Source organism: Hyla sarda, chromosome 6 (assembly GCF_029499605.1).
Source record: "Hyla sarda isolate aHylSar1 chromosome 6, aHylSar1.hap1, whole genome shotgun sequence".
NCBI classification, from domain to species: domain Eukaryota; kingdom Metazoa; phylum Chordata; class Amphibia; order Anura; family Hylidae; genus Hyla; species Hyla sarda.
Genome location: NC_079194.1, coordinates 236,953,556 through 236,981,319, shown reverse-complemented (window position 1 = coordinate 236,981,319; position 27,764 = coordinate 236,953,556). Strand labels below are relative to the sequence as shown.

The window sequence follows — 27,764 nt, the reverse complement described above, 5'->3', positions numbered from 1 at the left end:
ACCGCTGTAAAATCAGCCACCCCTGTGCAAATCACCAATTTAGGCCTCAAATGTACATGGTGCACTCTCACTCCTGAGCCTTGTTGTGTGCCCGCAGATCATTTTACGCTCACATCTGGGGTATTTCTGTACTCAGGAGAAATTGCGTTACAAATTTTGGGGGTCTTTTTTTCCTTTTACCGCTTGTGGAAATAAAAAGTATGGGGCAACACCAGCATGTTAGTGTAAAAAAATAAAACATTTTTACACTAACAGGCTGGTGTAGCCCCCAACTTTTCCTTTTCACAAGCGGTAAAAGGAAAAAAAGCCCCCCAAAATTTGTAGTGTAATTTCTCCCGAGTACGGAGATACCCCATATGTGGCCCTAAACTGTTGCCTTGAAATAAGACAGGGCTCCGAAGTAAGAGAGCACCATGCGCATTTGAGGACTAAATTAGGTATTGCATAGGGGTGGACATAGGGGTATTCTACGCCAGTGATTCCCAAACAGGGTGCCTCCAGCTGTTGCTAAACTCCCAGCATGCCTGGACAGTCAGTGGCTGTCCAGAAATGCTGGGAGTTTTTGTTTTGCAACAGCTGGAGGCTCCGTTTTGGAAACCCTGCCGTACAAGACGTTTTAAATTGTTTATTGGGGGGGGGGCAGTGTAAGGGGTGTATATGTAGTGTTTTACCCTTTATTAGGTGTAAGTGTAGTGTAGTGTTTTTAGGGTACATTCACACTGGCGGGTTACGGTGAATTTCCCGCTAGGAGTTTGCACTGCGGCAAAGAATTTTCCGCAGCCCAAACTTGAAGCAGGAAATTTACTGTAAACCCGCCTATGTGAATGTACCCTGTACGTTCACATGGGGGGGGCAAACCTCCAGCTGTTTCAAAACTACAACTCCCAGCATGTACTGACAGACCGTGCATGCTGGGAGTTGTAGTTTTGCAACAGCTGGAGGCACACTGGTTGGAAAACCTTCAGTTAGGTTCTGTTACCTAACTCAATATTTTCCAACCAGTGTGCCTCCAGCTGTTGCAAAACTACAACTCCCAGCATGTACTAATCACCGAAGGGCATGCTGGGAGATGTAGTTATGCAATAGCTGGAGGTACCCAACTACAACTCCCAGCATGCCGAGACAGCTGTTTGCTTTCTGGGCATGCTGGGAATTGCAGTTTTGCAACATCTGGAGAGCTACAGTTTTTAGACCACTGCACAGTGATCTCCAAACTGTGGACCTCCAGATGTTGCAAAACTACAACTCCCAGCATGTCCAGACAACAAACAGCTATGTGGGCATGCTAGGAGTTGTAGTTTTGCAACATCTGGAGGGATATAGTTTAGAGACCACTGTATAGTGGTCTCAAACTGCAGCCCTCCAGCTGTTGCAAAACTACATATTCCAGCATGCCCAAACAGCTGTCTGGGCATGCTGGGAGTTGTAGTTTTGCAACATCTGGAGGGCTACAGTTAGAGACCACGGTCTCAGACTGTAGCCCTCCAGATCTACTTACCGGCTTCCGTAGGATCCCGGCAGCCGTCCTCTTCAGACGCACGTGACGCCGCCCGCCGATCAACGTCGCCGCAGCCTCCGGACGGGTAAGTGGACGTCGGCGCCCGGTCCCCTTCGGTTCCCCGTTCTGCCCCGCATATTGTGGGAGGGCAGGATGGGGAAAACGAAAGTTAACCCCCCCCGCCCCCGGTCTGCTATTGGTCGTCGCCTCTGACGATCAATAGCAGACCAATAGCAGGGATAGGAGGGGTGGCAACCCTGCCACCTCACTCCTATGCCTACAGGGGGATCGTGGGTGTCTTAGATAACCGCGATCCCCCTTCTATTCCGGGTCACCGGGTCAAAATAGACCCGTATGACCCGTAATCGGCGCAAATCGCAAGTGTGAATTCACTTGCGATTTGCGCCGATCGCCGACAGGGGGGGTCTGATGACCCCCCTGGGCATTTGCACGGGGTGCCTGCTGATTGATATCAGCAGTCACCCCGGCCCGGTCCCCGCCCGGCGCGCGGTGGGGACCGAAATTCCCACGGGCGTATGGATACGCCCTGGGTCCTTAAGTACCAGGACGTCAAGGCGTATCCATACGCCCTAGGTCCTTAAGTGGTTAAAATTTTCCAAAATATTTTAATCTTATCAATTGTGAGGCCTTATGGTCTCATCATGCTGTTGCCACCTCCAGGCTGTGTCATTGTGCCACCATATGGTCTCCTCATGCTATGGGCACATAAAATGAAACTTAAAAACTTCTTCAAAAAATCTCTTCAATCTTTTCAATTGTGAGGCCCTATGGTCGTCGTCATATATTACTTGTGGAATTACCACAAGAATCCAATGAAACAGGTTGGAGCGATAACAGTGAACCATAACTGATTAAATGAAACCTTCACACTTTCACAGTCTGGGGGCAATGAGAGGCAGTGGCTGGAACAGGTGGTAGCGTGCCTTGCGGAGGACTGCCAGCTTGATTTTAGGATACAGCACAAGCTTTTTCACTGCAGCCAATTCTAGCTTTATGCGCTCACCACTTATCCAATGGCACAGAAGCTGAATGTGCTCCTGTCCAAGTTGCTGGTACTGCAGTCCCTCCCTTTTCAAGTGAATACTCACAGCATGGAGGTGCGCTGAGATTTAGGGTCTGGGACAGGCTGTAGCTGGCCTTGCGGCAGACCCCCAGCTCGATTTTAAGATACAACTAGGAGCTTTGCCATAGTTTACACTGCAGCAATTATACACTGTTGGAGCTGGAATTGCTGCGGCTGCTGGCACCAGACTTGCCTTCCAATGGGTTCATGGGTTCTCAAAGGATTGAAAGTTTGCTCATTCCAATTACCAGGCTCTGTCATTGTGCCGCCATGTGATCTCCTCATGCTGCTGGCACCTTAAAACTTGTGAATCTATTCAAAATCTTCTATTTAAATAAAAAAAAAATCTATGTAATCTTTTCAAGACTGAGGCCCCATGGTTGTCGTCATATATTACCTGTGGAATTAACACAAGAATCCAATGAAACAGGTTGGAGCGATAACAATGAACCGTAGCTGATTAAATGAAACATTCACAGTTCCACACAGAGTAAGACAGTCGGGGGGGGGGGGGGGGGGGCTGAGAGGCAGGGGGCTGGAACAGGTGGTAGCTCGCCTCGCGGCGGACTGCCAGCTTCATTCTCACCAGAATGGGTGCTAAAAAAAGGATACATTTTTAAAAAAAAATAAATTCAAATTAATTTTTAATAAAAATTAACTTTTAACGAGATTTAGATTTTTTTTTAAATCTCCTCAATTGTGATGCCATATGGTCTCCCGACCCTGCTGTAACATCCAGTCGCTCTGCGGCAGTGATTCTAATAGCCATGCCTGTAATCTGCATGTCATAATGAATAACAGTATTATTTCACTAACACAGCACACACCTATGTGTGTTAGGACAAGGCAAAGTGTTCTACACCCCTATTGAGGCTCTTTGTAGGCCAGAAATAGCCAATCGGCCGAATCTAATTTTTTAAAAAATGTGCTCATCTCTAATACTAGAGAGTGATAACTCCAAATGTTAAAACACCTGAGACCTTGGGAGGAAAAATGGCTAATTGGGCCCAATATGGTCACTTTAACTTGGGGTGTATCGCTTTTGTTGCCAAGGTTTAGGCATTAATGGTGTGTGTTGTTGTTTTGAGAGGATATAACATTAAACACTATTATACAGGCTGTTCCCTTCCATACTTTACATTGTAGCAGAATGTAATTTCTTCAGTGTTAGTACATGAAAAGATATAATAAAAAAAGATTAAAAATTAATCCTGAAGAACATATAAATGTTTACGTGTAATGACCTGTTTTTATTTAGCTCCCCATTATAGTATCCATACACTGTGAAATAATGTATTGGCCTGATGTGTACAGGACTTGTTCACACAAACTACATCTAAAAGAACGCATCAACAGTGAAAATAGTTTTCAGTAAAAGTAGCCAACAATGCTGTGTATAAAGCTCCTATGTGCACTTGTGTGTTCCCATGGTTTCAGACTACAAACAAATCTCTTTTAATATGACCCTGCAGATATGTCGTTCCACTCCATCGGCCTCAGTCTTAATAACAGACAGACAGTAGGCAGTTTAAAAAATAAAAATGACATAAAACCTGAGCAGTCTATTTGGAATGGGTGTGGATTCACTGTACGGTAAATTGTTTTATTATTACATAATATTTCTCAAGAATTGCATAAGATTCAGCAGCTTCTTGGAAGTAACAGTCTTGTATGGGTTTCTCAAATTCTAAAAATATTTTTGTCCTCCGTTACCCCTTGTTTCATGCATTGCAACACTAGGACACATGTAAAACAAGATGAGGGTACAGCTTTTAGTTTTGTGTGCTGCTGTTTAGCTTCAATGAGTGAATATGCTTTACAGGGCTTTGTCCAAATAAGTTAACGCTTTGCATGTGCCCATAGTAGTGGATGTTATAGCATTCAGGTGGCCCTGCTTGGGACCCTCATCTATGAACCAGAACCAAAAGTATCTAAGTATGGGTAACCTGTACACGGTCTATTCATACATGGATGGTAATTTATTTCAAGGCTTCTCCTGAAGACAACTGGTTCCTATAAGGATTAGGATCTATACCTGAGGTTGGCATCCCTCTTGCCTCTAGGGGTCTATTGACGGTTTTGAAAATGTGATCCCTGGAACATAATATGATGTTCTACAAATGTTTTGGCTTCAATAGGCAACCCTCAGGGAAGACGCAAACAACCTGACCTCCCTTGGATATGTTATTCATAGTTAAATCCATGCTTGTATCACTGGTAACATTTCTGGACTGGAACCAAAGGGTGGATGGCTGGGGGACCATCTTTAAGGGCCCTATGACATGGAGCAACGATCGTCCCAACAGGCCAATATTGCCCTATGTAAAGATGTTGCAGAGTTAACATATAATCTAGAATTGTTATAAGAAAAGCAGGTTGCTCCAATTGCATGGTGCACCATGATATCAGGATACTGTACCCTAACTGTGATTAACTTTTCTACATCTGTAATGGGGCCAATGATCAGCCAACCTTATAATACGCTCTGTAAAGGAACACCGATCTATAGATCTGTACACGTTTGCGTTGACCCTATCTTCATATACAAAGCTGTAATTGTGGTTGTAGCTACCTCAACCAACTTAGGTGAGCAGAATGATCTGGGTAGGTGCTATTGCCCCCTCCTTTCTTTTTCTAGATCTGCAAACATCTATATCAGGGGTATATTCTCTATAAAAATTATGAAATGCGTTATTGGGCCTCTTTGGATTCACGTTAAATGTTAATTGTGCAACCATGTGAAATTGGTTAAAAATGTTCAACCACATAAAGATGACACCTTGCACCATGCCGTTCATTCCTGACAGGCAGAGATCTCCACAATTCCCAGCACTGACAGAGTAAGGGTACGGTCCCAAGTCATCTGCAACAGTGGGAAATACGCTGCGTATTCTCAGATGATCATACACACAGGGATAGCCGGCAGCAGCCTTATGTTTTCAGTGAAGTATGGAGGTGGCGCCTTGCATCGCCACGGTCTTGCTGATGCAGACGATTGTGCGCTGCGTAAGTGGTATGTTGGACTGTACCCATTACATAGGTTGTTCAGCCAAAAACAACTTATCTCCTATCCGCAGAGACTTCCCATAAACTCCAGAATGGGTCCCCTGTCTTCAGGATGACACGTCATACAGCACGCTGGTATCCTCGCTGCTCCCATAGAAACGAATGGATGATGTGATGTCTGCAGCTTCAGGACGTGCAGACTCTGATACCCCTATCCTGTGGAAAAGGGATAGGTTGTTTTTGAATGAACAACCCCATTTAAATGATAAAACTCAGTCTGCCTGCAGCCACTACTAGGAGCACTCTGCAGACAGTTTTATAATGCAGCAAGCTCCTACTTTTTTCTTAAGCCATGTAACTTAACTGCTATCATGCAGTTTGGAGCTCTACGCAGAAATGACAGAGCTCCAATTGCTTCGATTCTTAGTATTTTGTTTAGGCAAGAATTAAGTTTATATATATATATATATATATATATATATATATATATATATATATATATATATATATATATATATATATATATATATATATATATATATATATATATATATATATTATATATTATTCCAGAAGAACAGCACTACTACAAAAATAGAGGGTGCTCGCAGAGGCAAGAGCCTTGGTCAGGGGCTCACTCAGTATAGCAATTCAATGATTCCACAGCACACCAAAACGGTTATTTCAAAAGTAAACGGTGATTTTATTCCATATCCAGTGTTACAAATACGCTACGTTTCAGCAGCCTCTCGCCGCCATTTTCAAGCTCAGCTTATAATATTCACAATTGTCTGTTGTTTTTATCTTGTTTTGACCTTTATGATTTCTCCCCAAAAATGCATAATAATCATAATCATAATAACCTGCTTCATAGTGTCAATAGTGTTGACCTGTATTTGTTTTAAAGTTAAATAAAGAAATATCTCTAAAAAAAAACAAATGAATAAAAGACAAATAAAATGCTTCAAAGTTAAGACGTCCTATTCAGAAGAGAGGAAATTCTTTACGAAGTTTTATATAAGCCAAAGGAAATGTAACACTTTGCTTTTAGTTGTTTTTGGAAAATAAGGGAATCGTAGTATAATAGTGAAAGCCAATAAATACCAGAATAAGAGACCAAATGAAATCTAAAATGTTTATTTTTTAATTTTTTCCCTTTTCCCTTATGATTTACATTCTTTCTTTTCTTATTTTTGCAGATTTCTTATTGTGCTCATATGCCTTATATTCAGCGTGCTTTCTACAATTCAGCAGTATTCCAACTTGGCCACAGAAACATTATTTTGGATGGTATGTGCAGTCATAATACATTTTATTTCTGAACTTTTTATTAAGCTAAATTTATTTTACAAAGTTACTGAAGTGACCATACTGCTCTCGTGGCTGAGCCGAATAGTATTACAATTGCTTTTGGACTTTTTGTTCTGCGGGGGCGGATGGGACATTTATGTCTACAATTAATTTTTTAATTAATTAATTAATTTTTAATTTTTCTCAATCTGTAATCCTTTGTCTGACTGTTCTAGAATGTATCTTTTTGTATTTGTACTCTATCAGTAACCTTGGCAGTAGGGACATTCTCAATAGGGCGGATGTTGCATACTACTTGGAAAGACTCTAAATCGCAGTGTGCACTACACTTTTATTACTAGTTATTAGACTTTCTTTGTTAATTATATATGCATTTCCTGGCACAGTAATGCAAAAGGAGGAAGGGAATGAATTAATGAAATATATTTATCTTTTCCTCGTCTAAGAACCACTTGAATTTTTCACATGCATAATCACCATTATACCAAAAACAACTACTCAGACAACCCCTTCTAAGGCCAATTTTCACATTTGAATGTACTTTTAAATTGTACTTTTAAATTGCACCCTTCTATTTACCATGAAAAATAAAAGAAATGCCGTATGTACTCAAGTATAAGCCGAGTTTTTCAGCACGATTTATCGTGCTGAAAACGCCCCCCTTGGCTTATACTTGAGTGAACTCTCCGCCTGTCAATCCCTTTCAGTAGTCTTCAACCTGCGGATCTTCAGATGTTGCAAAACTACAACTCCCAGCATGCCCGGACAGCCATCGGCTGTCCGGGCATGCTGGGAGTTGTAGTTTTGAAACATCTGGAGGTCCGCAGGTTGAAGACCACTGCGGCCTTCGTCATCCAGACCCCCCTTTAGTTTCCTACTCACCTCCCCTTGGTGGTTAGGAAGGGTGAGCTGGTCCGGGCCATCTATGCTGAAGGGACCGTCCGGTGGGGAGGGTTAGTCTTTCCGGGCTGTCCATTTTCACCGGGAGGCCCTCTTCTCCACTCTGGACTAGTGACGTTGCCTTGACGACGACGCACAGGGATGTCCCTGCGCATGAACGTCCAAGTGCGTCGTCGTCAAGGCAGCGTCACTAGTCCGGGGTCGGGCCTGGAGCAGAGAAGAGGGCCTCCTGGTTAAAATGGACAGCCCGGAACGACTAATCCTCCCCACGGTCCCTGCGGCATAGATGGCCCGGACCAGCTCACCCTTCCTTCCCACCGAGGGTAGGTGAGTAGAAAACTAAAGGGGGGGGTGGGGTCTGGAGGATGACGAAGGCCGCAGTGGTCTTCAACCTGCAGACCTCCAGATGTTTCAAAACTACAACTCCCAGCATGCCCGGACAGTCGATGGCTGTCCGGGCATGTTGGGATTTGTAGTTTTGCAACATCTAGAGGTCCGCAGGTTGAAGACCACTGATTGAAGGGATTGACAGGCGGTGATGATGAAGGGGGGGGATGATGAAAGGGGGGGATGATGAAGGGGGGGATGATGACGGGTGTTAATGACGGGGGTCTGGATGATGACAGGGGGGGATCATGTATTTCCCACCGTAGGCTTATAGTCGAGTCATTAAACTTTTCCTGGGTTTTTGGGGGGAAATTAGGGGCCTCGGCTTATACTCGAGTATATACGGTATGTGGGGAAATGCTAAAAAAAAAAAAAAAGGGAACCCAGTTGCCTGCTGCTGAAAACAGCCGTCAGTCACTTGGTATGGGGTGGGATCAGAAACTCCATAGACTCCTGCACACATTGGCCCAGATTTATGAAGTGTTTGCGCAAAAATGTAGGACTTGTGCTGTGCTCATGAAGTAGGTGGGCATGTTGAGGGCGCAGCATGGTGTTGAGGGGGCATGGCTTCCCTTTCCAAGAACCTTCTACAATTTATGCCGATTTAGATTGAAGTAGAAATCTACTCCAGCTTACAGCTGACATACATTTCTGAGGATGTCACATGGACAGCCTCAGATGCGTCAGATTTATTTAGAGGCTTGTGCCTCTAAATAAATATGGCATGGTTTGAGAGGAACAGCACTTTACTCATTGGGTGTACATGTCATCATGATGATGAAAAGAGGTTAAATAAGAGTCTTGTGGAAGGAGTTTCCAGAATCCCATACTATTATTATTATTTTGGTAGTATGTTCATTAGAGGGGGAAGGACCCTGTAGGGTAGAATATTCAAATTTTTCAGAAACACATTTGTTACCAAAACAAAAAGTAATTAATGAAAATACCAAAATTAAATTAAATTTAATCGAAGGGAGTACAAAATTTGTAACTTGTTGCGCAAGCCACATTTTGGGGCCTATTAGAGAAATTAATTTATTTCAAGGTAAAATCTAGGAAGTGACAATATGCCACTTTTAAATTCAAGAAAAATAAAAAGTTAACCATCTTGAGAAAATGAATTGTAAATCTGTCATTATGAAGTATGATGATTATATTATAGAAAGTACAAAAAAATATATATATATATGGTTAGACTGTGGGACCTCAGCAATATGGGGGATACATTTTTGAACTTGGGCATTTCTGGCGCTCCCATAGAAATGGAGTGTGTGCTGTCTGTAACATCGCCTCGCAGAGAGCCAGTGCCCCTTCTGGAGAAGTGAGGGGTCCCAGCGCTGGGACCTGTGGATAGGGGATAAGTTCCTTTTTACCGGACCACCCTTTTAATACATAGAAAAAAAACGTAACACTCAATATTCAGATTGTCATTTTTATTTTTTGGAATCCATAAACACACACAGGTCCTATTGGACCTTCATCAGAAATCAGAATTGCTGTGGAGGCTGGTATATGCAGAGGAGTCGGCCAGATGTACTGAAACGGGCAAATAGTAAATGTGACAATAGTCGCTGGGGTATGAAACTATGGGCTATGGAACCTGGCATTCCAGGAAAGAGACTGACTGACACTGTAAGAGGTCAGCAACAAAGGAGTAATATAAGATTTATTAAAAAATGATTGAAATATGGTCGTGAAACTTAGAGGATATGATGGTTTTGTTTTACTAAAAAATCTGTACCCTTTACAATTAAATGGTTATTTAAATTCAACCCTCATGGTCTGCTTAAAAAGGGATAGATGGGAGAGGTCTAAGTGGTGTTGGTGGCATCCTCCTCGTGTGGAAGGGCCCCAGGTTTGGTTTCCTTTCCGTGGGAACTATACAAGAAGTTCCAGGAGAGGATTCCAGGATTATTACTGACCTATGAAAAAATGAATGGCGATGGGTGTCTGTCTGAGTCTATGAAGAAGACTCTGATCATACAGGCCAACTCTCTAATGAATAAAGATGCTTAATTGGCTAAAATATCTACTTAGTTAAATGGAGTGATAAATCAGTGCCAGTGGGATCATGTTTTGTTGAGTGTATCCAAAATTTCATTTAGCCCTATGTTTCATGTTACCAGGTTGGCTATGGCCAAGATGGTGCCTTCCTAGAACCTGCTTGCAATCACCATTCATTTATCATTACTTGACATGGTTTTGGCTGCAGTTTGATGGTCTCTGTCAGGATAGTAAATGTGACTGCTGAACCGCGGATGATGCTGTGTTCAGTTTTGCTTGGTGGTGGATCATGACTCATCTGTGACATGTCAGGTCACACCAGCATTTCATCAATGTTTCCTTCAGCCTGCAGAGGTCAGCAGAAAGTGACTAGAGATTGATAAATTGCGCTGTTACGAGGAGCTTGGCAATCTGTCATTGTTTACATGAGAAGTGTAATTTACATGTCCCCGGTTGTCATGTCACAAAGCTCACTAGAAGCTGAAAAACGTTTGACATAAATTATGGCCTGTAATTTCACATTTGGTAACTCTAAAAATGGTTGAATAATTTTTTTTTTTTTTGTTAAACTAACCTCATTTTTGCGGCAATTATTTTTTTTTTGTATATCGGGAACAAAATGCTATAGGTGAAAAAATACTATTTTGTGCCACAAAATTGTGTCTGGATACATGAGGGGAGGATGGAATGGACGCAGGGGTATAAAAAATGGAGACGGACTGTTTACGCGCCGAAGCGCTTCTTCAGGCCTTCCCCACGTCCATTCCATCCTCCCCTGCATGTATCCCGACTGGTCGATATGATCAATAAAGAAGCCTTTTACTGACCTGGTGAGTGCTCCGCTATTCTTTTTGTTTGATATCATTTGCTGTTGTTGCTTGGCGTGGTAGCACTGAAGAGATTGAATATACTGGTTTCCAGGGACTGTGTGGATCAGGTGTCCATTCATTTGGTAACGTAAGGGAAGGTGCTAAGACCAATCCTCAATGTGTGTGTGTGTGTGTAGATATAGATATATAGATATTAATATTAAAAAAAATGTATTCACCCTACAGAATTTTAAGCTTCACTTAAAATTTTCTTTATAATGAGCAATTTCTTCAAGCTTATGGTTGTGCAGAAAAATAGCAAAGTTACTTGTTGATGCCTGAATACAAAATGAAGGTTGTATGGGAAACATTTTATGGGCACTCTATTTAGACAGTCAACTACTAGCTTGGGGGTCCATAAGTTCCACTGCTATAGGAGGACATCCACATCTTATTGTGTGGATAATTTGGAGATCTTAGCCTAACACAGTAAATATCAAAAAGCCATGACTGTTCACACGGTGGAATCTCCACACGGACAATTTGCAAACTGCAGGCGATGCCAATAGGACCGCACAGGATTGGGCCATCTCATAGATGGCTATGCAATCAATGCAGAGTCTGCAGAAAGAATAAATGTGTTCATTCTTTCTGTGGACACGGAAAACGGAAACATCTGGCAACAAGGAAACAAGGAAATTCTGCCGTGTACACAGTGCAGCAGAATCCCATTGAATTCAACTGGACTCTGCTGCAGCGGAATGTCTGTGCTGGTTTCCAATGCAGAATCCATCACGGAAATTCTGACATGTGAACGAGTCACGCCCCATCTTATAGACTTGCATTGAGGGGGCAGGGTGTGACATCACACGGGGGTGGAGTTGTGACGTCACGATACTCAGTTCTCATGGTCGGGAGGCATAACACTGAGAGCCTCCAGCGCTTCCTGCAGTGCTTACAGGTGGGTACTGCATGCTAGATTGCGAGGGTCCCAGTGGTGGATAAGGGATAAGATGTCTTGGGGCCGGAGTACCCCTTTAAGTATGGTTTATGATGTTGCTTCCTGTGTCAGGAAGCAACTATATAACATAAATTGGATTTCCCATTTACACTTGTTCCTTAGCTGCATACCATTATTATTCACAAGTTCAAGGTTATTCTTTTATACATCAGCTATAACATTATGGATTAAGGCTAATCTGATGGGCAGGGGCACAAAGAAAAATGTATAAAATTTCCAATTTTCCAAACATTATAGGGAAGGTTTCTTATGTAAAATCACACTGGTGTATACTGAACTGGATGTGTCAAGAGGTTCAGGCCCCTATTATAGACTGGGGGTACACAGCAGCCTGGCCACACGATACAAAGATAGTACAATGTTGTATGTAATGTAAGTAACTGATGTCTTATTGCAATATACTAAATTGTGAGACAGTTGCAAAAAATCCATCTTTGATGGATTTTTGGACACAAGTCACACGTGACTTTGCTGCTTTTAACTTCCAATGCAATTCCCGTGCAACTTCTTACTGATTTGCCTACTTTGTTAAATTAATCAGCCAGGCTATAATTGTAATAAATTTGCGCGACAGCAACTCACAGAATATATATTGGTTGTGCAACTTGAAAGAGATTTGAGACATAAAAACATAGAATGTGTCGGAAGATAAGAGCCATTTGGCCCATGTAGTCTGCCCAATTATTCTGAATACTTATGAATCGTCCGTGTCCCTATCTTTTATATGAAGGATAGCTTTATACCTATCCCTATCTTAAAGGGTAGCTCCCACCATCACTTTTTTTTTTCGGTCCCTGCCTATTACCCATCTATCCCTAACCCCCTCCCTGCCTTAATTTTTTTTTTTTTTTTACATATTAAAAATGCTTTTTTGTCTGCCTGGTAGCATGCTCACTATCAGGCAGACTTCCCCAGCAGGCACCACATCACTGATGCCTGCTGGGGCCGGCACTTCCGCCCGTAGTTCACCTATACAGGGTGCCTCCAGCTGTTTCCCCACTGCAACTCCCAGCTTGCCTTGACATCTATTGGCTGTCAGGGCATGCTGTGAGTTGTAGTGGGGAAACAATTGGAGGCACCCTGTATAGGTGAACACCGGAGCACATACCGCTCCCCGCCCCCGTCGCGCCGCTCAACTCACTCCCCCTTAGTTCACCCAGAGTACCCCATCCCCGCCGCGCAGCCCGCAACCCCCCCCCCCCAGCCCCGGCGCTCCGCTCAACCCACTCCCCCTCAGTTCACCTATTCAGTGTTCCTCCAGGCTTCCCCACTACAACCAACACCCAGGGCATGCTGGGAGTTCTAGTGGGGAAACTGGAGGAATACTGCATAGGTGAACAGTATACATAATACATGTATACATAATACAGTGAACATAATACTTTACCTTGTCCCTGAGCCTGCGCGCGTCCTCTTCCTTCAAAGCGCTCGCTCCCATCTGTCTGATTGACAGGCGGGAGCGAGCACAGCAGTGATTGAATTTTGACTCGTTGCCAGGCTTCAACGAGTCAAAATTCAGTGGTGACGTCACTGCTGAATGCATTCGGCCACTAGGAGGGCGCCCCCTAGTGGCCGAAATTAAAAGTGATTTTAAACTGTTTTAAAATCACATTTTTTAATTAAACTATATTAGAGATATGTTGTAGTACTTAAGTACTACAACATATCAATTTTTGTTTTCATGACAGTGCCCATTTAAAGGATACTCTTATGCCCATCCCATGCATGCTCAAACTCCTTCACTTTATTTGTAGTGATCGCTACTGCAGGAAGTCTATTCCACGCATCCACTACTCTCTCAGTAAAGTTATACTTCCTCATATTACTGCATAAACCTTTGCTCTTATAATTTAACACCTTAAGGACCAAGGGTGTACAGGTACGCCCTGATGTCCTGGTACTTAAGGACCAAGGGCGTACCTGTATGGCGGTGGGAATTCCAGTCCCCGCCGCTCGCCGGGTGGGGACCGGGATGCCTGCTGACATCATTCAGCAGGCACCCAGTGCAAACCCCTGCTGGGGTCCTAAGACAGTGATTCACAAGAGAAAAATAGGAAAAAAATCCCCCCCCCCCCAAAAAAAAAATTTGTAAACCCATTTCTTCTGAGTATGGAAATACCCCATATGTTGATGTAAAGTGCTCTACGGGTGCACTTTGTTGCTCAGATGAAAAGGAGCGCCATTGGGCTTTTAGAGAGAGAATGTGTCTGGCCATGAATTGAATTGAAGGCCAAGTGTGTTTACAAAGCTCCCATGGTGCCAGAACAGTGGACCCCCATACATGTGACCCCATTTTGGAAACTACACCCCTTACAGTGAGCATTTACACCCCACAGGTGTCTGACAGATTTTTGAAACAGTGGTCTGTCAAAATGAAAAATGTATTTTTTTCATTTGCACAGCCCACTGTTCCAAACATCTGTCAAATGCCAAAGATCTATTCTGGCACCACGGGGGGCTATGTAAATGCACATGGCCCCCGACTTCCATTCCAAACAAATTCTCTCTCCAAAAGCTCAGTGTCGCACCTTCTCTTCTGAGCATTGTAGTTTGCCCGCAGAGAACTTTACGTCCACATATGGGGTATTTCCATACTCAGAAGAAATGGTTTTACAAATTTTGGGAGGCTTTTCCTCCTATTACTCCTTGTGAAAATGAAAAATTTGGGGTAACACCAGCATTTTAGTAAAAAATAAAAAAGGATTTTCATTTTCACATCCAACTTTAGCAGAAATTTGTCAAACATCTGTGGGGTGTAAAGGCTCACTGTACCCCTTGTTACATTCCTTGGGTGTTGTTTCCCAAATAGTTGCGCCATTTTTTTTTTTGCTGTTCTGGCACCATAGGGGCTTCCTTAATGCGACATGCCCCCCAAAAGCCATTTCAGTAAAATTTGCTTTCCAAAAGCAAAATGTGACTCCTTTTCTTCTGAGCATTGTAGTGCACCCGTAGAGCACTTGGTGTCCACATATGGGGTATTTCTATACTCAGAAGAGATGGGGTTACAAATTTTTGGGGGGCATTTTCTCCTATTACCCCTTGTAAAAAATGTGAAATTTGGAGAAAAAAACAGCATTTTAGTAAAAAAAAAGAAAAATTTTCATTTACACATCCCACTTTAACGAAAAGTTGTCAAACACCTGTGGGGTGTTAAAGGGGTACTCCGGTGCTTAGACATCTTATCCCCTATCCAAAGGATGGGGGATAAGATGCCTGATCGCGAGAGTCCCGCCGCTGGGGACCTCCGGGATCATGCACGCGGCACCCCGTTTGTAATCAGTCCCCGGAGCATGTTCGCTCCGGGACTGATTACCGGCGACTACAGGGCGGGCGGTATGTGATGTCACGCCTCCGCCCCCGTGTGAAATCATGCTCCGCCCTTCAATGCAAGCCTACGGGAGGGGGCATGATAGCTGTCACGCCCCCTCCCGTAGGCTTGCATTGAGGGGCGGAGCGTGACATCACACGGGGGCGGGCGCGTGACGTCACATGCCACCTGCCCTGTAGTCGGCGGTAATCAGTCCCGGAGCGAACATGCTTCGGGGAATGATTACAAACGGGGTGCTGCGTGCATGATCCCAGGGGTCCCCAGTGGCGGGACTCCCGCGATTAGGCATCTTATCCCCTATTCTTTGGATAGGGGATAAGATGTCTAAGCACCGGAGTACCCCTTTAAGGCTCACTGGACCCCTTTAGTACGTTCCTTGAGGGGTGTAGTTTCCAAAATGCAAACATAAAGAAGATGTAATATATATGTGAATCAAAATAGAATTTGTTTGGGATGTCCATTTTCCTAATAAGCAGAGAGTTTCAAAGTAAAAAATTTTAAAATTTTTCAGCAAACTTTGGCATTTTTAACCAAGAAATGATGACGAAAATGTACCACTATCATAAAGTAGAATGTCATGAAAAAACTCTCTGAATCAGAATGAAAAATAAAAGCATCCCTGAGTTATTAATGCTTAAAGTTACAGTAGTCAGATTTGCAAAAAAAATGCTCTGGTCTAACGATGAGCGAATTTAGAAAAATTTGATTCGGCTGATTTGCTGAATTTTCCGAAAAAATTTAGTTCGGTCCGAATTTATTCGCAGCAAATAGCTATTAAAAATGGCTATTTTTAGCCTTCAGAGAGCCTCAATAGGGGTGTAGAACACTTTGCCTGGCTGTAATATGCATAGGGCGTGTGCTGGGTTAGTGAAATTATACGGTTATTCAGTATGACATGCAGATCAGGGGCATTACTATTTGAATCACTGTCGCAGAGTGGCACAATGACAGAGCCTGGAAGTGGCATCAGTATGAGGACACCATATAGTGGCTGAATGACCTAGCGTGGAGGTAATGGCAGCATGAGGAGACCATATAGTGGCTGAATGACCTAGCGTGGAGGTGATGGCAGCATGAGGAGACCATATAGTGGCTGAATAATGTGTAATAAGAATAATATATGTGTGTGTGTGTATATGTATGTATATGTATATATATGTATATATATGTATATATATGTATATATATGTATATATATGTATATATATATATATATATATATATATATATATATATACATACATATATATATATATATATATATATATATATATATATATATATATACACACACACACACATATATATTATTCTTATTACACATTATTCAGCCACTATATGGTCTCCTCATGCTGCCATCACCTCCACGCTAGGATATATATATATATATATATATATATATATATATATATATATATATATATATATATATATATTAATATTATAAACCGTTCATGTAAAGCAGCACATCCAGACAAGGAAGGTGGGTGCAGGCACGCTGGAACCTCGGTGCTCCGGTTCTTCTTGATAGGTAATAGATATAGGCAGCACACCAAATTAGTGTAAAAAAAGAACTGTGTTTTTATTCCATGATGTTTCAGCGATCTCTCACCGCCATTTTCAAGTAAATACAAGTGATACAGGGGGGTTTAAATACACACTCCCCCAATAAGTGACATCATACAGATTTACATAATTAGTGACATCATATGCATAACATAATTGTAAACAAAGTGTAAAAAGCATCATATAACTAGTGATCTAGCTGTGTTTTTAAAAGTATATATGTTTATTACAAACATCGTGCACATAAATGACTATACCGATCTCTCATATATAGTTCGCGGATCGGTAAGGACCATGGTGGAGATTTATCAAAACCTGTGCAGAGGAAAACTTGCCCAGTTGCCCATAGCAACCAATCAGATTGCTTCTTTCATTTTTCACAGGCCTTCAAAAAAATGAAAGAAGCAAGCTGATTGGTTGCTATGGGCAACTGGGCAAGTTTTCCTCTGCACAGGTTTTGATAAATCTCCCCCCATATTGTGAATGACAATGTTTTTAATGAATTTCACCTGTACACTAACAGTCATGGTGTTCATAGAAGTAACTGACCTCGTGGCGTAGAACGCCATTGTCCGCAAGCCCGGGACTCCAGCAATCACAGCCGGCAGTGTCTTCTAGGTGTGAGGGAGTTCTAGCCAATCACAATGAGGCGTTATCGTAACTAGGCTACGAGGGGAGGAGATACTTCAACGCAATTTTGCGCCGCCCAGTGTTTTAACTATGTTTTATTGCGCATGGCAAAACGCTACTAGAGGTCACTGGGCGCCATCTTAGACAAGGAAAATCTTTCCCTTACATAAGGAGATACGGTAATGGAAGTCACAGAGCACCTTATTAAACAAGGGCAGCCATTGTTTTATGTAAGGAAGGACATATGTACTGTATATATCAAAGTAGAATGGTAAACCAGATCAATGGTCAAAATATAGACTATTTAATATAAGGCTCACAGGACAAAGGTAAACTCCTAATGCACGTTTGTACAGATGTTGCACACATGTATACATACTCATGGGGCCACGACACGGCAATCTCCATTCTTTCATAGTGTACCAGGGTGACGGACAGGATCTAACCAAGGACCCTGTCAATCAACTAGTCCATTAGTCCAATTGCAGTGACGTACTCACCCCTTGGACATTGGAACTCAACCCCAGGCAGCTTTGTATATGGGGAGAAGTTTCAATAGGCTCCTTATCATGCAAGAACCATTCAGGGGGGGATAAAAATGAGGAGAGTCTACCCTGTTACCATGGGAGATAACATGTTTATTAAGTATCTCTTGTTGTAGAGTCTACTGTATATACTACAATTAATCTACAACAAGAAATACTATTTGGTGTGCTGCCTATATCTATTATATATATTCTTGCATCTGACATGGGAGAAATAAAACAATACATGATCTGAGGTATTTAGTAATTACAATCGCTGAACAGGGAATGTGTCTCTTATATCCGTCTAATAAAATGTCTGTTTTCTTTCTTACAGGAAATTGTGCTGGTGGTATTCTTTGGAACAGAATATGTTGTCAGATTGTGGTCTGCTGGATGTCGAAGCAAATACGTGGGAATTTGGGGAAGGCTACGCTTTGCTAGGAAACCTATTTCAATTATAGGTATTTTTATTAATTTACTAGAGAAAGCTACTTATATGAACCCAACAAAGCACTGAATGTATCCTAGATGTTTATTAAAGGGAACCTATGAGATTTTACCATAATGTGTGGCAACGCGTTATATATGGTAAAATCCTCTTCCACATGATTCCTGAAAGTCTTTTTTTCCACCAGAGATGATGAGGATATGATCTAAGAAAGTGTTACCTGCCGGCCCAGTAAGTAATCCCCTGGTCATGGATCCATACTCGCCTAGTCCAGTCTTCTCAGCTGTAATCATACCTACTCAGTGTGATTGATAGCCCTCGTCACCACTCCACTCCCTAAGCAGACGGAGCAGAGCAATGACGCAGGCCATGGCCAGGCTGTCAATCACCCTGAAGGGAGCGTGATCACATCTGGAGAAGACAGGACAAAGTCACTGTCTGAGATCAGCCCATTGCTCAATGCTTTTCTCCGCTTACTTTCTTTTTGATTTGTGAGATCAGTATTTCCTATGCACTGTCTGCTTCCTCTCCAAGATGGTGTCTGCAATGCAGTGCATAGGGTTTTTTCATCCTCTTAAAGCCAATCCTATGCTGTCTCCTGATTGACAATGACTGGATAGCCTGGGATTGTGTAATTTGCTGCAAGGTATGCTGAGCCCTGACATCATCTCGGTGTTCCTAGTACTTCCTCCAATTATTCAATTGCCAAAACACCAGGTGTTCCTAATCCCTTATGCTAATAAGAGTGTCAATGCCAGGAAAGCAAGAGCTGAGCCGAACCTAGATTATTGACTCTGAACCTGTGCCATTTAATTTGACCATCTGGCCTCTGTACTGCCTCTACTGTGTTTGACCTGACCTGCTGATTACACTTCTTTGCCCATTACCCTGATGTCATACACCAGTATTACATATTTCGTTTTGGCCAAGCGCTACCCACACCGGGACCACGCATATGGAGTCAAACTGGTTCAGTAGCACAGATATATGCAGTCCCTAATCTAAGAAATGTCACTGTCTGTTCCAAAAAGGGAAGAGTGAATTGATCCTCATGCAATAAAAAAAACTAAAATACAAACTAAGGGTGGGTTCACACTACGTTTTCTCCCATAGGGGAGTGCATATGGCAGGGGGGAGCTAAAACCTCGTGCTCCCGTATGCCTTCGTATGCGCTCCCGTATGTAATTCATTTCAATGAGCCGGCCGGAGTGAAACGTTCGGTCCGGTCGGCTCATTTTTGCTCCGTATGCGCTTTTACAACCGGACCTAAAACTGTGGTCAACCACGGTTTGAGGTCCGGTCGTAAAAGCGCATACGGCGCAAAAATGAGCCGACCGGACCGAACGTTTCACTCCGGCCGGCTCATTGAAATGAATGACACACGGGAGCGCATATGAAGGCATACGGGAGCGCGAGGTTTTAGCTCCCCCCTGCCGTATGCGCTCCTGTATGGGAGAAAACGTAGTGTGAACCCACCCTTAGACAGACAAGAGAGTGTGAGTACAAGCTCATGACAACCTCAGACTCATATTAGGATTGAATGTGTGGCATGTATTTATGTCATTCTAAAAATGTGCCCCTCAAAGGAAAATCGCAACCATGGACCAGATCTCAAGCAAAGGACGATACATCTTTTGCACTTCTTATTTATGAACTACTCTATTTATTGATTTATATATCACTTACCGTATTTTTCGCCGTATAAGACGCACTTTTTCTTCCCCAAAACTGGGGGGAAAAAGTCGATGTGTCTTATACGGCGAATACACCCCTATCGTGGCGGTCCCTGCAGCCATCAACGGCCGGGACCCGCGGCTAATACAGGACATCACCAATCGCGGTGATGCCCTGTATTAACCCTTCAGACGCAGCGATCAAAGCTGACCGCCGTGTCTGAAGCGAAAGTGACACTAACCCGGCTGTTCAGTCGGGCTGTTCAGGACCGCTGCGATTTTACCGCAGCGGTCCCGAACAGCCCGACTGAATAGCCGGGTCAGTGCTTACAGGACACCGGAAGGGACCTTACCTGCCTCCTCGGTGTCTTCTCCGTTCAGGGATCCCCTGTATGCCGGCGCTCTCCTTCCTCGTCATCACGTCGTCGCGTACGTAGGTGCGTCGGCGTGCATAACGACGTGATGGCGGCGACGGAGAGCAAGGATACCCGGCCGGCAGCAGAGATGTTCCGGAGCAACGGGGACACGGCGACAGCGATGGAGCGACATCCAGGGCAGCGGTGACGGGTCCGGAGCGGCGAGGACACGTGAGTATTACCTCCTCCTGTAGTGGTCTTCAACCTGCGGACCTCCAGATGTTGCAAAACTACAACTCCCAGCATGCCCGGACAGCCAACGGCTGTCCGGGCATGCTGGGAGTTGTAGTTTTGCAACATCTGGAGGTCCGCAGGTTGAAGACCACTATTGGGTTCAAAATCTTTATTTTTTTTAGATTTTGCCCCTAAAAATTGGGTGCGTCTTATACGCAGGTGCGTCCTATAGGACGAAAAATACGGTACCTTATTAACCTCACTATTTCTATGTGCTTTTGTATATAAATAAATGTGTTTTTTTTCCCCATAATTTGTGTAGTCTTGAAAGCATGCCATTTGTTATATTATAGGTCCGCTCTCTTACAAACTGGCTTGACTTGTATTGTGGTTTGTATTTTTATCCATAATCAGGAGTGTACATAATACAAAGATAGATTTTAATTTACTATATTATTACAGTTCCGAAAAAATGTGTTACCATCTTTATGTAAGTGCTAGTTCAGCCAAAAATCTCACTCTTACACCTGTGTTGTGTTAATCTAGATCTGTCTTCTCGTTGCAGATTTAATCGTTGTCGTAGCTTCCATTATAGTCCTTTGTGTGGGATCAAATGGACAAGTTTTTGCAACATCAGCAATACGGTAACGTTTTGTCAGTACTATGCTCTTTAAAGTAAGAAGTCCTAAGTATTGGGTGGTGCTTACATTTATTTTCACCATCAGTTGTGTTGTATAATTATTGTTCACACTAACCCTTCTTGTTGTGCTTAAAGGGGTACTCCGGTGGAAAACTTTTTTTTTTTTTTTAAATCAACTGGTGACAGAAAGTTAAACATATTTGTAAATTATTCGGGTAGAAAACAGACATGGTGCACATCTACAATCTTGTATAATGATCTGATTTCTTCTCAGCATAATATCAAAAACTAACAGGTTGTTAGTATACATTTTTGATCAAAAAGTACAAGCCCACTCGCCATGTCAAGGCCACCTATTCAGAGTGGGTCCCTAACGTCCCTAGCATAAAATGGCACAGCACTGGGCGGCGACCACCACCGCCGCGACACCAGTGCCCACAGGGGGAACGACCCACTGGCAGAGCGGCCCCTATTATTTCTATTAATTTTTTTTAATCCTTCCAGTATTTATTAGGGGCTGTATAGCACAGAGGAAATTCTTTTCTTTTAGCAATTCTTTTCTGTCATGACCACAGTGCTCTCTGCTGACAGCTCTGTCCATTTTAGGAAATGTCCAGAGCGGCATATGTTTGCTACGGGGATTTTCTCCTGCTCTGGACAAGACCTGACATGGATTATAATGACACTAATATTTTATTTTAGATTAAACTATATGTTGGTTTAATTCACAAATCTGTGTGTGTGTGGGAGCTCATGCGTAGCCCTTGTCAGAACCTTGTACTATGATACCCAATGCAGCCAGTTTCCATTTTGTGTGTGGAAACAGAGGTATAGAATTCAGTGGGTGCTATAGTATAGACCTGTACAAATGTAAAGAGTCCTAGTCCAGCCATATGCATGAAGCCTTAGGTTCATTGTTAATAAATTGTGTTGCTTTCATTCTGCAGAGGCATCAGATTTTTGCAGATATTACGTATGTTACATGTAGACCGACAAGGAGGGACGTGGCGATTACTCGGATCAGTGGTTTTCATACACAGACAGGTATGTTGCATCTGTTCTTGACAGTGAATTCTGCATAAATATCCTCAAAATCCACAAAGTACTGTATATACTCGAGTATAAGCTGAGTTTTTCAGCACGATTTTTCGTGCTGAAAACGCCCCCCCTCGGCTTATACTCGAGAGAACTCTCTGCCTATCAATCCCCAGTGGTCTTAAACCTGCAGCCCTCCAGATGTTGCAAAACTACAGCTTCCAGTATGCCCGGACAGCCATCGGCTGTCCGGGCATGCTGGGAGTTGTAGTTTTGGAACATCTGGAGGTCTGCAGGTTGAAGACCACTGCCAGGCCTTCGTCATCATCCAGACCCCCCTTTAGTTTTCTACTCACCTCCCCTCGGTGGGAAAGAAGGGTGAGCTGGTCCGGGCCATCTATGCTGCAGGGACCATCTGGTGGGGAGGGTTAGTCATTCCGTGCTCTCCATCTTCACCGGGAGGCCCTCTTCTCCGCTCCGGGCCAGCACATGAACGTCCCTGTGCGTCATCGTCAAGGCAACATCACTAGTCCGGGGCAGGCCCGGAGCGGAGAAGAGGGCCTCCCGGTGATTATGGACAGCCCTGATCAACTAAACCTCCCCACCGGATGGTCCCTGCAGCATAGATGGCCTGGACCAGCTCACCCTTCCTTCCCACCGAGGGGAGGTGATTAGAAAACTAAATGGGGGGGGGGGGGGGGGGGTCTGGATGATGATGAAGGCAGTGGTCTGTCCGGGCATGCTGGAAGTTGTAGTTTTGCAACATCTGGAGGTCCACAGGTTGAAGACCACTGATTGAAGGGATTGACAGGCAATGATGATGGGGGGGATGATGACGGGGGTCTGGATGATGACAGGTGATGATGTTGGGGATCTGGATGATGCCAGGGTGATGATGATGGGTGTCTGGATGATGACGGGGGGGGGGGGGGGTGATGTATTTCCCACCCTAGGCTTATAGTCGAGTCAATAACTTTTCCTGTTTTTTTGGGGTGAAATTAGGGGCCTCGGCTTATATTTGGGTCGGCTTATACTTGAGTATATACGGTATCTTAAAAAAAATTGTGTGTGTAAATATAATATGTCATAATGGCAAAACTATTCTCTTCCAGGAGCTGATAACTACTCTGTACATTGGATTCCTTGGCTTAATATTCTCATCGTATTTCGTGTACCTGGCTGAGAAAGATGCAATTGATGGATCTGGAGAATATCAGTTTGGCAGCTATGCGGATGCTCTGTGGTGGGGAGTAGTAAGTAAACATTAAATCAATTAATACTCTTCATGTTCTAGGCTGAAGAGTATTCTATCCAACATTCCAGTAAAGAATGGATAGAAAAACAATACTGGTTACATTGTAGAAAAAAGTAAATAGAATTAATCCATCAGGAGTTCTTAACTCTAATAACTGTATAAATCCCTCCATTATTGATAACACTTATAGTTGAGGATCTTATTACATTTGATAAACATGTGGTCTGGGTTCACATGTAGTACTTTGGTCAGTATTTGTAGCCAAAACCAGACTCATAATAGCTAGAATGGAATGATTTGCTAATTTTTTTTTGTATTTCGACAATCTTCGTTTTTTTGTCATAAAAAATGATGAAAATACATGTTCCGTTCTTGCGGAATCCAAAATTTTAGGGCTGTGACTAAGTTGTCTTATATCAAGAAGAGATCATAGTTGTTAAAATCTACTCTAATAGAGCTACTTGGTTGATTGTATATTATAAAGGTGTAAGTTATGAGTTCTATTTTATATATACTTCTATATACCTTCATTTGCAGTTCTTTAATATATTAGGGTGTTCAACAAATTTTACATAGATACAGTATATACATAAATACACTTGCTTGTGAATACAAGAGCAATATAATCTTTAGTAGTCTGTTCTATGGGTTATCTGGTATTGCCATACGTCTACAGGGTGAATCCCTTGTATGTGTTAAAATAACATCTGTCTTCTTTCTAGGTCACGGTTACAACCATTGGTTATGGAGACAAAGTTCCCCAGACGTGGATTGGGAAAACAATCGCATCCTGCTTTTCTGTCTTTGCCATCTCATTCTTCGCATTGCCAGCGGTATGAGTTTACGTTTACAATTAAGTAATAACACACAAGAAAAGTAAGCCAGAGAAGCCGGCACTGCCTAAAACCCACGAAGTCCAGTAATTACCCGCACATGTGAGCGGCAAAGGTGTGATAGTATCAGATCTAGGTAGCGCTACACGCCGCAGAAACTATAGAATATGCAATACAAGAAAAAAAGCGGAGCACTCACCAATCCAGTAGTCAGATAAGCATCGGAAGCTAATCCATGGACCGGGTCGGTCACGAGCAGGGAGGCGGCAGATGGATCGGGGGAGTTCAAACGTCGGGTCACAGACCGTATCATGCCCCTAGGCGCTTCGTCAGGCCGCATAGCGGCCTGACGAAGCGCCTAAGGGCATGATATGGTCCGTGGCCCGACGTCTGAACTCCCCCGATCCATCTACCGCCTCCCTGCCCGTGACCGACCCTGTCCATGGATTAGCTTCCGATGCCTGTCATGAGCAGGGAGGCGGCAGATGGATTGGGGGAGTTCAGATGTCGGGCCACAGACCGTATCATGCCCCTAGGCGCTTCGTCAGGCCGCTAAGCGGCCTGACGAAGCGCCTAGAGGCGTGATACGGTCCGTGGCCCGACGTATGAACTCCCCCGATCCATCTGCCATCTCCCTGCTCGTGACTGACCCGGTCCATGGATTAGCTTCCGATGCCTATCGGACTACTGGACTGGTGAGCGCTCTGCTTTTTTTCTTCTTGTGTTGCATATTCTTCAGTTATTAAAGAAGTTTATTGCAGAATAAAGTTCTGGAAAATTCTCCAATTCATTGAATGTTTGTTACACTGAGTATGGAAAGTCACATCATCAGATCTTTCCTGGGTAAACCAGTCAGGCATCCTCCTCTTCTTCTGAGCTTGCTCCGAGCGGTGGTACTGCTGACAACCTCCAATGCAAAACGTGTGTTGTGTGGCTGTCAAGTAGTGTCCCCACTCTACAGACCTGTCCACACTGCACATGTCCATGTTTACTTTTTATTCAGCAGCAGAATCCCATATACTGTAAGTCAATGGGACTTGTATTCATGTCCAAAATCAGCTGTTTGAGGGGAATAACTGCAGAACAACAGCGGAAATTCAGTCCACTGGAGTCTTTACTAGCCCACAAAACGCCCCTTTCTCCACCTACTTTTTACTCTGCTCCCTTCTGTGGTGTTCTTTTCTATACATTGTGATAGTGCTTTTTACTCTGTGTGCTTTGCGCAAATTCCATTGCCTAAAAAATATATGGATAACACACATGACTAAAACAATAAAATATAAATAAAAGGTAACTCAGATATCAGGGTCTTGGAGACATTTTGTTGTATACCTCTTTCCTGCCATTTCTGTTGCCTCTCTGTGTTTCTGTCAGTGTTCTTTTCTCTTGCTGGTACTGTCTGGACTGGTATGTAAGTGGACCACAAGGGGCAGTACTTTTTCTTTTTTTTTTTTTTTCCTGATCCACGCTGAATTTCTGGAGCAGAATTTGCACTGCAATTATGCACCAATTCAGCTAAAAAAATAAAATAAATATGTATCCAGGAGCAGCGAATTAAAGGGGTACTCCCGTGGAAAAAAATTTGTATTTAATTTTTTTTAAATCAACTGGTGCCAGAAAGTTAAACAGATGTGTAAATTATTTCTATTAAAAAAATCTTGATCCTTCCAGTACTTATTAGCTGCTGAATACTACAGAGGAAATTATTTTCTTTTTGGAACACAGAGCTCTCTGCTGAATCACGACCACAGTGCTCTCTGCTGACATCTCTGTCCATTTTAAGAACTGTCCAGGAGTAGGAGAAAATCCTCATAGCAAACATATGCTGCTCTGGACAGTTCCTAAAATGGACAGAGATGTCAGCAGAGAGCACTGTGTTCCAAAAAGAAAAGAATTTCCTTTGTAGCTAATAAGTACTGCAAGGATTAAGATTTTTTAATAGAAGTAATTTACAAGTCTGGTTAACTTTCTGGCACCAGTTGATATGGATAGTGCCATCACTGAAGCTCAGCAAGGCATCGGATTCCTTAGTAGATGCCATAAGTTGCATTAAGTTGCCATAAGTCATTACACAGGCATAATATAATATCCATAAAAAATTTTTTTTATTACGGTCTATACCAGCAAGGCATCTAAATATGGACCTCCATGGACAAGTTAAGCTTTTTCAACTTAAACGATAAGCGTACAGGAGAAATGTCATACACTGCCTTTATACAGGTCTCTAGTGACCTTCCCATATGTGACTTCTCTGGACCTTTTTTTTTTTTTTTTTGGTCTAAACAAATTCTTCTCTTGTACCATATAGAAAACATTTCGTACATAGTCCCTCCTGCACCCCAGTTTCCATTTAGTCACTAACCTGGTCATCCTGTGTGTTGTATGGTGGCATTCATGGCTTGGGAATTTGTTACCTACCCCACTCCCAAGATACTAGTTAAGATCCACTATTAAAAATAAAAAATACACTGATAACTGCTAGTGGTAGCCAGGTCAACAGTAATTTTTCATATTTTTTTCCTCAGGGTATTTTAGGTTCGGGTTTTGCTCTAAAAGTACAACAGAAGCAGAGACAGAAGCATTTTAATCGTCAAATTCCAGCAGCTGCATCTCTAATTCAGGTAGGAGATCTATAGAGAAATGACAATTGTTGATGCAGAGGAGGATGGAACCATTATATTCAGTACTGCTTTATACTGTGGACGACATTTATCATTGTCTTTAGACTGTTTTTTGTGTCTACAAAAGGAGCAAAAAAAGGCGCAAGCAGGGTTTATTTTTGCCATTTTTGCGCCTTTTGGTTTATACATTTCTGCTGATTTTGAGTTGCAATCCACTGATTTTGGCCATACACATGAAATGGAAGGGTTTATGAACTGCGCCTTTTTGTGAAAAGGTGCAAAGCATCTGAAAAATCTCTAAAACTACACCAGCCCAGACATAACTTAGCTTTTTGGTGTATGTGAAAAGAGAAATTTCCGAAAAATGTGACCTGTACAAAACTTCTCAAATACTCTGTGACCATTTAAGAAATGTATTGCTCCTACACATTACCAGCACACACAAAAAAGGTGTAAAAAAAAATGCTTCACTTACACCTACAATGATAAATGCCGGCCAATGTTCCTAAAGCAACCTATTCTTAAAGGAAACCTGTTATCCCTTTTATGCCTCAGCAACCACGTCATTGGAGCGGTACCTGGCAGCGTCTCCCTGCCC

The 27,764-nt window shown here is 42.9% G+C and overlaps 1 protein-coding gene across 4 annotated transcripts in view; it reads left to right on the top strand.

Moving 5' to 3' along the window:
* The window catches only part of KCNQ1 (potassium voltage-gated channel subfamily Q member 1), a 162,169-nt gene that overhangs the window by 121,346 nt on the left and 13,059 nt on the right, over nt 1-27,764 (top strand). For all 4 annotated transcript variants that reach the window (XM_056526711.1, XM_056526708.1, XM_056526709.1 and 1 more), the window contains exons 3-9: nt 6,788-6,878; nt 18,406-18,532; nt 21,348-21,426; nt 22,370-22,466; nt 23,570-23,710; nt 24,435-24,545; nt 27,071-27,166. In XM_056526711.1, coding sequence (XP_056382686.1) covers nt 6,788-6,878; nt 18,406-18,532; nt 21,348-21,426; nt 22,370-22,466; nt 23,570-23,710; nt 24,435-24,545; nt 27,071-27,166 — 742 coding nt within the window. The remainder of the gene's footprint in view (nt 1-6,787; nt 6,879-18,405; nt 18,533-21,347; nt 21,427-22,369; nt 22,467-23,569; nt 23,711-24,434; nt 24,546-27,070; nt 27,167-27,764) is intronic.